General features: G+C 43.9%; 1 protein-coding gene across 1 annotated transcript in view; it reads right to left on the bottom strand.

Annotated features, from left to right (window-relative positions):
• Nucleotides 1-2,927, bottom strand: part of LOC139749833 (cell adhesion molecule 2-like) — a 165,268-nt gene extending 162,341 nt beyond the window's left edge. Inside the window, exon 1 of the mRNA XM_071664131.1 lies at nucleotides 1,176-2,927. Within this exon, the coding sequence (XP_071520232.1) occupies nucleotides 1,176-1,287 (112 nt within the window). The 5' untranslated portion in view covers nucleotides 1,288-2,927. The remainder of the gene's footprint in view (nucleotides 1-1,175) is intronic.
• Nucleotides 2,928-13,632: the final 10,705 nt, after the last annotated feature.

Here is a 13,632-nt window from a genome sequence, read left to right as displayed (position 1 = left end):
CCCCATACAGTGAGATTGTACCCCATACAGTAAGATTGTACCCCATACAGTAAGATTGTACCCCATACAGTGAGATTGTACCCCATACAGTAAGATTGTACCCCATACAGTGAGATTGTACCCCGTGCAGGGAGATTGTACCCCATACTGTGAGATTGTACCCCATACTGTGAGACTGTACCCCGTGCAGGGAGATTGTACCCCATACAGTGAGATTGTACCCCATACTGTGAGATTGTACCCCGTGCAGGGAGATTGTACCCCATACAGTGAGATTGTACCCCGTGCAGGGAGATTGTACCCCGTGCAGTGAGATTGTACCCCATACAGTGAGATTGTACCCCATACAGTGAGACTGTACCCCATACAGTGAGATTGTACCCCATACAGTGAGACTGTACCCCATACAGTGAGATTGTACCCCACACAGTGAGACTGTACCCCATACAGTGAGATTGTACCCCATACAGTGAGACTGTACCCCATACAGTGAGATTGTACCCCATACAGTGAGACTGTACCCCATACAGTGAGATTGTACCCCATAAAGTGAGATTGTACCCCATAAAGTGAGATTGTACCCCATACAGTGAGATTGTACCCCGTGCAGGGAGATTGTACCCCATACTGTGAGACTGTACCCCATACAGTGAGATTGTACCCCGTGCAGTGAGATTGTACCCCATACAGTGAGATTGTACCCCATACTGTGAGATTGTACCCCGCGCAGGGAGAGGTACCATCCACTTCCTTACCCCCTCAGTATCAAAAGATTTATCCATTCCTCAACCTCACATTAGTGAGAGGTACCGTCTCCACACCACTCACCGTCGTCCTCTCATGGTTTAAGAAGCAGTGAGAGGCAGAACTTTCCCCCAAGCAATGAGAGGCACCTTGCAAACAATGAGAGGCACCACCACTCTCCTCATCCTCACTCTTCATCAGTAAGAGGCACTTTTCTTAGGCCCACAGAGGCACTGTACCTTCGCACAAGCGTCACTGAGGAGCACTGTAATCCCCATCACCCTTCACATCGTAGCAGAAAAGAAGAATCGTCCAAAAAATATAAATAAAAAAAAGATTGTTCAGTAATCTAATCGTTGACTTCCCCCGTGTGAGGGAGCGACAAGATGTGGACATTGAATTAGTCGCTTAATCTTCCTGAAACCTCTCACCTGGCTGTGCGAGGAGAGACGAGAGCAGCAGAAGCAGCAGAAGGAGGTAGCGATGGACGCAGCAGGAGCAGGCGAAGGGCGTCGAGCTGCTGGCAGAGGCAGGGGAGGCCATGGTCAAGGTGAAGCTCTTGAGAGATGAACGACTGCAGATGGTTGAGGGAAGTGGATTTGGAGGGGAGCTGATGTGGTCTTTGGAAGAGAGCGACGTCAAGAGGAGCTCCCTATAAGTACGTCCTGAGATGGGTCGCCTGACGGAGGGGGACGTCAAGATGGGCTCTCTATAAGTATGTCCTGAGATGGTTTCGCCAGACGAAGGGGACGTCAAGATGGGCTTTCTATAAGTACGTCCTTAGATGGATCTCCTGTCGGAGGGGAAGGGAGGGAGGGCAGGCAGGGGATCGTGATGACACAGGTCAGAAAAAGAAAAAGAGATAATAAACCTTTTGATGGGAGATGCGTGATAGGGAAACAGCGAAGATAGGTTCCCCTTCCTGTAGGAGAGTTAGTCGATATCAGTCCCTGATGAAGTAACCAGAGGAGGAAGAAGGATCAGGTTCCTTTGACACGACCTCTGATGTGAGGACGAGCGAGTGGCTCTGAAGCTTCACCAACTCAGAACCATGTGTCGTAGGTTCGCGGACGAGTCCTCAGAAATACACATATTGGGAGGAAAGATACATATGAGGTATATATAGACATATACACTCACTTAATCTAGGGAGACTATGAGATTTATTTTTTTTCAGATCAGTAGAGTTTGTTTAAAAGTTCCTCTCATGTAATAGTGTCTCGCAAAGCCACGCGGCAGAGTTTGTGATTGATTTTGTGAGGTTGTCTTGTCGATTAGTCATGAGTGAAATCTATCCAAGTTTCTGAACACTTGAGTCGCACTTGCTTGTCGTATCCAGCGCTCCAGTTGGTGGGAGGCGTCACAGTGGCAGTACATAATTTGCGACAAATGATAATAATAATAATTCACATTGATTATATATATATAGATATTTATCGTATGTTCTTTTTTCCTTTTCCTTCACGCCGAAGCAATCGTCCGTTCAACTCATATCCTACCAAGACATCCCCAGGGCATCATTGCCTACAACAACTTTCGGTATCAGAGTCATGACGTGGGAGGACGCAGTTCAGAGGCTTGTCCCTAACACTTGCGTCCGTCCGTCTGTGGTAGAGCAGAGAGGCCAGTAACCATACTGGCCACGGAGCGAGTGGTTTCCGTACATCTACTGTAACAGATGACTGCGAGCGAACCCCGACCGTTTGGTAATGCGCTTCGTCGTATGAGGGAGTGTCCTCTGATTTACTGAGTTAACCGCCTCTTGTTCCTCCGTGTCACTGCTCGGAGACGAGGAATGAGTACTCCCCTCCCGGCCTGAGTAGTTCTTAGGACTCAGCAAACGATCAGTTCTGCTGACAACATCACAAAGCAAAGCTGGACATGAATGTTCATGTAAACATATCCCGGAAATTTCAGTCCTCCATGTTCCACGTCTGTATATCTCTTGCTTCACGTGTTCACGTCTCAGACGTCAAGGAGCACGTCTTCTTCATTGTAATCCAGAAAGTACGTTCTTAGTGACGAGGATGTTCTGTGACTGGGGTGAGCGGCAGGCCGGCCTCGTCCTAGACGAGCGGAGCCTGGAAGCCGCGTGGGAGGCGGGAGGTAAGGACCAGACGTGCGTCCCCTCCCGCGGCTACTGTGGCACTGCTGGTCTGCGCCTGGCTCTGGCCCGGCACGACTGCCAGGGACAACTCTCACGCACAGCCCTCACTCGCCTCTAATTGTACAGAGTGGACCGATCACGCCAGAGACCCGGGGATAGCAGGGGGTCGGGCAAAGGCCAAGAAGAAGGCGACACATTTCACTTTCGACTTTTTGGTGCGCCGTACGACCAGGGTGTGTGACGCCGACCCCGTGTCTGTATGGATGTGTCGTGTTTAGCTGTGTAGCTGGTGATGGTGTCATCCTCAGCTATATGAATGATTCTGGCGTTATCCTCAGCTATATGAATTGTTGTGGTGTCATCTTAAGCTGTGTAGTCTTCGCCTCTGTCATCTCTAGCTGTGTAGACTCCGCTGACCTCATTCTATAAGCATGCAGACAATACTAGTATCATCATTAGATGCGTAAGAAATACCAGTATTCAGTTGTGAATACTAACGCATGATAATGTTGTGTTTAGGTTTGCGGATACTCCAGGTGGTGTTTCTATGAGTGTGGGGTAATGCCAGCGTCATTCTCGTGTGTAGGTGCTTCTAATAATGTCCCTAGGTACGTGGGTAGTTCTGGCGTCATCTTCTAGACCAATGAGAAGCAGCTATAGTAAACTTCTCCTTCTATCTCTGCCCCGTACGCCTTCTGCCACTGCTCACTTGCTTGGGGTGGAGGTACGCACGAAAGTCCTCTCTCTCTCTCTTCCTCCCTCTCTCCCTTCCCTTGCACCTGCCTGGCAGAGAGGGAGACGCACCTCCCCTACTAACCTCGCACCACTGGAGATATCCACCTAGCCTTGCCCTGCATCTCCATCCGTAGCTGCTCGTCTGCTTTTTACTTGAGTGATATGTTTTTGACATTTTCAGTCCTCTCGTCTCGTCGATTCCATGTCACTGCATCATTTTCTTTCATTTTTTTTGTACTTTATCGACCGTGTTTGTGTTTTTTGTCAATTTCAATCTGCTTAGAATGTTTTCATTACTCTTCTTTTTTTTAAGTTGTGTAGTTCATCGAATCAGAATGGCTCATGATGAGGTGTAGTCTCCATGCGGGCGTTCACATCCCACCAGAATTTTGCGTTCAAGTTTCGTTGAAGTTTTAAGGTGCGTCTGATTTCACGTTTCTTTAAGGGTGTACAACATGAAGTCATCAGTGGAAAATCTGGTTTTGGTCTCCTTTTTTTTTCCAGACTTGGTTGAAGTTTGGGTGTCGATGCAGCAAAACCTTAGATGAAGTTTGGCTAAAGTTTAGAAATAGGTCTGACTTGAAGTTCAGATGCAGGTCTGGTGAAAGTTTGGTGGAAAGTTTTGGTCAAACTTTACGATGCAGGTCTGGTGAAAGTTGAAGCACACAGATATTTCCTAAGCGGGTCTTTTATCAAACCATTTCTTTTCTCTCCGCTCTATTAACCAGTCTGTTTCCGGAACATATCTCAAATACTTATATGTAAAAAGTGTGCAGAAGGCCCATAAAAAGGGGTTCTGGAAGTTTTACACACACACACACACACACACACACACACACACACACACACACATATATATATATATATATATATATATATATATATATATATATATATATATATATATATATATATACATATAGATATATTATCCCTGGGGATAGGGGATTGAGAATACTTCCCACGTATTCCCTGCGTGTCGTAGAAGGCGACTAAAAGGGGAGGGAGCGGGGGGCTGGAAATCCTCCCCTCTCGTTTTTTTTTAATTTTCCAAAAGAAGGAACAGAGAATTGGGCCAAGTGAGGGTATGCCCTCAAAGGCCCAGTCCTCTGTTCTTAACGCTACCTCGCTAATGCGGGAAATGGCGAATAGTTTGAAAGAAAAAAAGAAATATATATATATATATATATATATATATATATATATATATATATATATATATATATATATATATATATACAACAGTCAAGTGAATAACGTTGCAAAGTGTGGGATTAGCTATGTTGGCAAAGTTTACATTTTGCCTTTTCACTCGTCAACCCCAAACATCCCGCTTCCCCTCCCCCTCTGAGGGGTTCTATCTGTGCCCAAGAAGCTGGCCACGTCCTCTGGGCAAGTCCACACGTCATAAACTGTGATATGTGTGTTTCTACTGTAGGGTTTGCACAGCACAGGACACTGATGAGTAATTGTTCAATATCATCTTTTACGAATGTGCTTCTTGGGCCTGAGCGGGCGTTGTGATATGGTGAATCGGTATTTCTAATCCTGGAAAGATGGTTGGTGTCCAGAACGTAAGTAGGAAAAGGCTAACTCACACATGTCTAGGGGCTGTGGTTTCAGATGGGATTATATACCTGGTGAAGTCGTGCTTAAGGATAGGTTAGGAAGTCAGTTTTTAGGGCTTGTGTCGGGTCATGTCAGTATGAATATGTTTCGTAAAGTGGCGTGTTTCTTGGAAGAGGTAGAGAGTCCTGTGAGAATAGGTTACCGAAGTGTGAAGCAGGGGTAAGTTTCCCTCACTCCTCCATGAGTGTTGGTGGTTGGTTAGGTTGTAGTTTAGATGGATAGGTGTGAAGCAGGGGTAAGTTTCCCTCACTCCTCCATGAGTGTTGGTGGTTGGTTAGGTTGTAGTTTAGATGGATAGGGTCCAGTGCTAATGCATAGAAATGAATGCGGGACACATTGAGGTGAGATGGTACTGGATGTATTTTTGTGTCACTGTGTCAATGCTGCAAGCTCGTGGTTGCTAGGTCGCCGGTGATTGTTCTGAATGCTCCGCTTTTTGTGATTTGCAGTTTCGCTCAATCGTCGTATGGCAAGGCAGGTGAGGCGTCATCTGGGATGGATCGGACAAAGTGTTGGTGGAGGATACTGAGAGATTCTCTGTCTTGTCTAAATAAGGGACTAGCGAGTGTTTTAAGGCCGTTAAGCAATTATATATATATATGTATATGTATATGTATATATATATATATATATATATATATATATATATATATATATATATATATATATATATATTATTGTATTTATTTTGCTTTGTCGCTGTCTCCCGCGTTTGCGAGGAAAACAGACGAAAGAAATGGCCCAACCCACCCCCATACACATGTATATACATACACGTCCACACAGGCAAATATACATACCCATACATCTCAATGTACACATATATATACACACACAGACACATACATATATACCCATGCACACAATTCACACTGTCTGCCTTTATTGTCGCTGTCTAGATATATATATATATATATATATATATATATATATATATATATATATATATATATATATATATAATAATCGCCGTCTCCCGCGTTAGCGAGGTAGCGCTGTTTTGTGGTCCGAGCCACTCCTGCTCCATGCCACCGTTTTTCGCTGTATCATATTTGTACATGATTTTGTATCCAGCGTCATCAAGTAACTCTTCTTACAGGTTTATGTATCACTGTGTCACTGTCTATTGTACCATCGTACCCTCTACCACCAAGTCTTGTACCGTTATGTTCTGTACCCTATCTCTTGTTCCATATTGTGCAATACCACTGTACCTTGTACCGTTGTACTCTGTACCGTTACACTCATGTACCGTTACACTCATTTGCTTTTGGTGTTCTGTTACGTCCAGACAACACTGTGTACCGTACCACTTAATGACACTAAGGTCTCCTGTGCTACTATATTCTGTACCACTTTAACACTCGCTTGTCCCAAACACGAGTGTAATGCCTCATAAAGTCGTTTGAGCAATGTTTGACCTCATGAAACCTGACGGAGGCAAGCCTGACATTGATTTGGTATTCAGACTGAAGCACTGAACAATTCTTGAAATCTAATCATTTGGATCTGAATGTGTATAAGTCTAGTAATTTGGGCCTGAATGTTTAAAGCGATTGACTTTGGGACTAGATATGTTTAAATCTGGTAATTTAGGTGTGAATGTATAAAACATGTAATTTGGACTTGAATGTTTAAGTATGATAATCTGGGTTTGAATGTTTAAATCTTGTAATTTAGGTTTGTATATGTTTAAATCTGATTTCATGGTTCAGGATGTGTTTGAATATAGTAATTTAGGTCTGAATATGTTTAAATCTGATCATTTGTGTTTTAATGTGTTTAAATCTGATACTTTTTGTGTCTGAATGTGTTTACAAACTTGGGAGTCTCAATGGGTTCAAATTTTGTTTTGTGGATCAGAAAGTTTTGACTATGATGCTTTAGGTAGCCAGGAATATGGATGATGTGGGTTAATCATTATCCTACACTCATGTATTTACTATTTATGCTGATCTCAGATAATGATGGACTTTATATGATACTTAAACACTGGCCTTGTGGTGGTCGCTCACACCAGTCTGGCCATCTCTTCTGCCAGCCATCACTTCTGCCAGCCATCACTTCTGCCAGCCATCACTTCTGCCAGCCATTACCTCTGCCAGCCATCACTTCTGCCAACCATCAGACGGAAGACCTTCAGTGACTCGGTCGTAAGCTTAGGCTGACGATAACTCCTTATGCTTCGAGTACATCCACGAGGAGGAGGAGGAGGAGGCGGTGGTGGTCATGGACGATGGTGTTCCCACGTATGGATGGCCGGCCGACCCCGCCAAACACACACACACACACACACACACACACACACACACACACACAGATACCTCAGTGGGGTCCTGAAGAAGCGCCTCGCGACCTTGAGAAGGATGAGAGAGAGAGAGAGAGAGAGAGAGGGAGAGAGAGAGAGAGAGAGAGAGAGAGAGAGAGAGAGAGAGAGAGAGAGAGAGGCAGGCAAGCAGGCCTCGCTCGCTAATCCCCAAGTGTGGCTGGCTGGCTGGAAGCGTCAACTCGGCCGCCGTTGAAATCTCCATCGATCTGGTTGGGGAGGGCCGGGTGGGTGTCGTGTTTTCCACTTGCTTCCCTGACGCCTCAGCCATCACTCGTCGTTGCCCTCTGAACCTGGGCCGCTATTTCGTCAGGCTGAATCGCAAGACGATTCTCATCACGAAAATATGAACCTCACGCCCATTTTTGAGTATATATATATTTTTTTTTTTTTATTATTATACTTTGTCGCTGTCTCCCGCGTTTGCGAGGTAGCGCAAGGAAACAGACGAAAGAAATGGCCCAACCCCCCCCATACACATGTATATACATACGTCCACACACGCAAATATACATACCTACACAGCTTTCCATAGCTTACCCCAGACGCTTCACATGCCTTGATTCAGTCCACTGACAGCACGTCAACCCCGGTATACCACATCGCTCCAATTCACTCTATTCCTTGCCCTCCTTTCACCCTCCTGCATGTTCAGGCCCCGATCACACAAAATCTTTTTCACTCCATCTTTCCACCTCCAATTTGGTCTCCCTCTTCTCCTTGTTCCCTCCACCTCCGACACATATATCCTCTTGGTCAATCTTTCCTCACTCATCCTCTCCATGTGCCCAAACCACTTCAAAACACCCTCTTCTGCTCTCTCAACCACGCTCTTTTTATTTCCACACATCTCTCTTACCCTTACGTTACTCACTCGATCAAACCACCTCACACCACACATTGTCCTCAAACATCTCATTTCCAGCACATCCATCCTCCTGCGCACAACTCTATCCATAGCCCACGCCTCGCAACCATACAACATTGTTGGAACCACTATTCCTTCAAACATACCCATTTTTGCTTTCCGAGATAATGTTCTCGACTTCCACACATTCTTCAAGGCCCCCAGAATTTTCGCCCCCTCCCCCACCCTATGATCCACTTCCGCTTCCATGGTTCCATCCGCTGACAGATCCACTCCCAGATATCTAAAACACTTCACTTCCTCCAGTTTTTCTCCATTCAAACTCACCTCCCAATTGACTTGACCCTCAACCCTACTGTACCTAATAACCTTGCTCTTATTCACATTTACTCTTAACTTTCTTCTTCCACACACTTTACCAAACTCAGTCACCAGCTTCTGCAGTTTCTCACATGAATCAGCCACCAGCGCTGTATCATCAGCGAACAACAACTGACTCACTTCCCAAGCTCTCTCATCCCCAACAGACTTCATACTTGCCCCTCTTTCCAGGACTCTTGCATTTACCTCCCTAACAACCCCATCCATAAACAAATTAAACAACCATGGAGACATCACACACCCCTGCCGCAAACCTACATTCACTGAGAACCAATCACTTTCCTCTCTTCCTACACGTACACATGCCTTACATCCTCGATAAAAACTTTTCACTGCTTCTAACAACTTTCCTCCCACACCATATATTCTTAATACCTTCCACAGAGCATCTCTATCAACTCTATCATATGCCTTCTCCAGATCCATAAATGCTACATACAAATCCATTTGCTTTTCTAAGTATTTCTCACATACATTCTTCAAAGCAAACACCTGATCCACACATCCTCTACCACTTCTGAAACCACACTGCTCTTCCCCAATCTGATGCTCTGTACATGCCTTCACCCTCTCAATCAATACCCTCCCATATAATTTACCAGGAATACTCAACAAACTTATACCTCTGTAATTTGAGCACTCACTCTTATCCCCTTTGCCTTTGTACAATGGCACTATGCACGCATTCCGCCAATCCTCAGGCACCTCACCATGAGTCATACATACATTAAATAACCTTACCAACCAGTCAACAATACAGTCACCCCCTTTTTTAATAAATTCCACTGCAATACCATCCAAACCTGCTGCCTTGCCGGCTTTCATCTTCCGCAAAGCTTTCACTACCTCTTCTCTGTTTACCAAATCGTTTTCCCTAACCCTCTCACTTTGCACACCACCTCGACCAAAACACCCTATATCTGCCACTCTATCATCAAACACATTCAACAAAACCTTCAAAATACTCACTCCATCTCCTTCTCACATCACCACTACTTGTTATCACCTCCCCATTTGCGCCCTTCACTGAAGTTCCCATTTGCTCCCTTGTCTTACGCACTTTATTTACCTCCTTCCAGAACATCTTTTTATTCTCCCTAAAATTTAATGATATTCTCTCACCCCAACTCTCATTTGCCCTTTTTTTCACCTCTTGCACCTTTCTCTTGACCTCCTGTCTCTTTCTTTTATACATCTCCCACTCAATTGCATTTTTTCCCTGCAAAAATCGTCCAAATGCCTCTCTCTTCTCTTTCACTAATACTCTTACTTCTTCATCCCACCACTCACTACCCTTTCTAATCAACCCACCTCCCACTCTTCTCATGCCACAAGCATCTTTTGCGCAATCCATCACTGATTCCCTAAATACATATATATATATATATATATATATATATATATATATATATATATATATATATATATATATATATATATAATATGCTTTGCTTTGCTTTGTCGCTGTCTCCCGCGTTAGCGAGGTAGCGCAAGGAAAGAGACGAAAGAATGGCCTAACCCATATATATATATATATATATATATATATATATACATACATACATACACTCGTACATATAGCCATTACCGCAAATGTAAAGTCACCTTCGGCAAAGTTTTATCATCATCGTCAGCGGACGAAAAAGAGCGCCTATCATCTCTCCGAGGAACTTCTCACTCCAAGGAAGTTCATCACTTCCCTGATACTGATTGCAGCGCAGCCCTGAAGCTACAGGAGCCGGGGCTCTAGGGTTTTATATGTATATACTTATCTTTAGATAAGAGTACCCGAAAAGGACGCTTCTTCCGGTCACGGTATCAAAAACTGTAGAAAAGGGAATCATCAGTGGCGACCAGAAGCCCTTTAGTCAAATCAAGTCCGGCCCTGGGCGCGTTGGACACAAGGAGCTTGGTCTTCACCAGGTCAATTCTCCAGCCTTTATCATGACCCTCCTCTCGATGGCTTCACGTTATTTCTACAACAGAGATGACGGGGTACCTAGCGCCCTGTGATCAATGGAGATATATGGGAAGGTAGAGCGACCACCTCACTAATTTCCCCAAGACTTAAATTCGGTGCTTTACATATCAATCTAAGAATTTTGTTCGCTCTTTTCACTGCTCCTGTGCACTGCTTACTTGGAATTAGATTATCTGAGATTATTAAGCTCAAGTCTTTTCATTTTCCCATCATTAATCTTTTGCTGTTCGGCAGAATTCATATTATAGCTTTCCTTTTCTTTTTTTTTTTCCATCAGTTATGTAAGACTTTGCATTTGGCGATATAATTGAATTCATTCGCCATTTATCAGCCATCAATTTGTCTATTTCAGTTTGAAACTCCTGACGGTCAAACTTCTGACGTTCAAATTCCTGACGTTCAAACTCCTGACGTTCAAACTCCTGACGTTCAAACTCCTGACGTTCAAATTCATATATAGATGTATTTCCCCAGCTTGATATCATCTACGAATGTTCATATGTTGCCCTGCATCCCATTATCACTATCATTAATATATATGAGAAAGAGAACCGGTCCCAAGACTGATCCCTGTGGCAAACCATTTGTTACGTCTCACCATTTCTGAGGCTCGGCCATTAATCACAACTGTGTAGGCAGCCAGTCAACCCATTTCCTCCTATCCACCGATGTATACCTCCATCAATGCCAATGTGTCTTAAATTTTTGCTCGTAATATTCGATGCAGAACGTGATAGACTGCTTTTTTTTATTTTGGAAAAAGAAATATTAATTGATAGACATCATTGAGTGGCTTTACTTTCGTCATATATGTTGATTACGTCATGAAAGTAACCAAACAGACCTGCCCAACATGAGTGATTCCATCGACAGCCCATGAAGAGAATTTGTTTCGTATTTCAGATTGGTATCTAAACCTCCACATAACCCCGGTATTTGGGGGTGAATATGAATATGGAGGTTGGAATATTGTTTGGGGTCCATTAAGTCCAGTAATGGAGCATTCGAATTATTGCACTTTTTTTTTTCTTTTTTTGATAGATTTCGCGATTATTCGCTTCGTATTTATTGGGTATCTGTCGGCCACTGGGAGCTCTATGAGATATTAAGAGCCAGGGAACTTATAGTGTTTACCGAGAGTAAACAAGAGATATCCGTGTTCATAGACGTAAGAAGACTTGTATATCAACACAGTGGCGGGACGGACGACCCTCCACTGCCTGGCGTACGATGTCCCTTTTTTTCCCCCTTCCCTTCACCCCCTTACTCCCCTTCCCTTTCAGGAGAAACCCTACACACCCCCTCCCCTTCCTCTCTCTCTCTCTCTCTCTCTCTCTCTCTCTCTCTCTCTCTCTCTCTCTCTCTCTCCACTATCATCCCGTCTCCTTGAGGTCTCCTGACGTCACACCACCTGACTAACACCGCCACAGTCCAGCATCTTAGATAAGCAAAAAAAAAAAAAAAAGAAAGAAATTAACACGACTAAGATAGTGGAATAAAAAAAGAAAAAACAAAAGAGGGATGTGCGTCTCGCAAATAACACGACTAAAATAGTGGAATAAAAAAAAACAAAAGAGGGATGTGCGTCTCGCAAAGTGGGAGAGGAATGTCCACAAACTGTACCGTCAGCAGATTAGGAAAGGACTTGTTTGAAGTACTATAATTCCCTGCGTGAACAAGCCAAAATCTTGTTGAGCTCGTCACGCCACACGTAACCTTGCTGTGATAACTCAACGGGGGACAGTCTGAACCATCATGATGACACGGGAGTACAGTTACTTACCCAAGAAGGGGTCGTTGTTATGGAGCCATGAGAAATACATTCGAATATATACTTCACATGAGAGAGAGAGAGAGAGAGAGAGAGAGAGAGAGAGAGAGAGAGAGAGAGAGAGAGAGAGGAGACTCAAGAAATATATTCCAGTATACTTTGCATGAGACTGGGGCCTTATGGAATGTATTCCAATGTACTCTTATATGATAGAGTGTAGCCTTAAAGAATATACTCGAACATACTTTACGTGAGATGGGAGGCTTAAGAAATATACTCCAATATACTTTACATGACAGAAGAGCCTCAATAGATATATTCCAGTATGCTGTTCATGATATATATACCAGTATACATTACATGGTATATACCAGTATACATTACATGGTATATACCAGTATATTTTACGTGGTATATACTAGTATATTTTACATGATATATACCAGTATATTTTACATGGTGTAGATATATTTACATTAGAACGTGGACTGAGGGTCCCGGCGTGTGTACCCATGACCTGAAGATAATATGGGACGACCCTAAACGTGTCCCCCTCACTAGGCTATGATAATGCAGTCCCCCCACCTCCTCGGTTTCAGTTCGTCCCCAGAACGAGGGCCATAACGGGACGGACGATAAGGCAGCACAAAGGGCTGTCTACGGGAGCCCCTCGGGAAGATGAAGATACACACACACACACACACACACACACACACACACACACACACACACACACACACACATTCAAATGCGCTCGCGCGCTTCTCCTAAAATGCTAGTAGGTTCCCTTCGGAGTGGCGTCAGGAAGGAGGAATTTTCTGTCCTCTGCCTATGTGCTTTTAGAGTCTCTCTCTCTCTCTCTCTCTCTCTCTCTCTCTCTCTCTCTCTATCTCTATCTATCTATCTATCTATCTATCTATCTATCTATCATATATGGCATAAGAAATAAGGCACCTTTTCCGAGGTCTTGAAGCAAATCTTTTTTTTCCAAAGAAATGCGACAGAAAGACACAGACAATAGTTCAGGATAATTATTTCTTTTAAGCCAAAATTCTTTTTTCTTTCAAAACTGAAATAGAACATGGTTCAA

The sequence above is a fragment of the Panulirus ornatus genome, chromosome 8 (assembly GCF_036320965.1).
Source record: "Panulirus ornatus isolate Po-2019 chromosome 8, ASM3632096v1, whole genome shotgun sequence".
NCBI lineage: Eukaryota > Metazoa > Arthropoda > Malacostraca > Decapoda > Palinuridae > Panulirus > Panulirus ornatus.
This window is presented reverse-complemented; position numbering and strand designations above follow the sequence as displayed.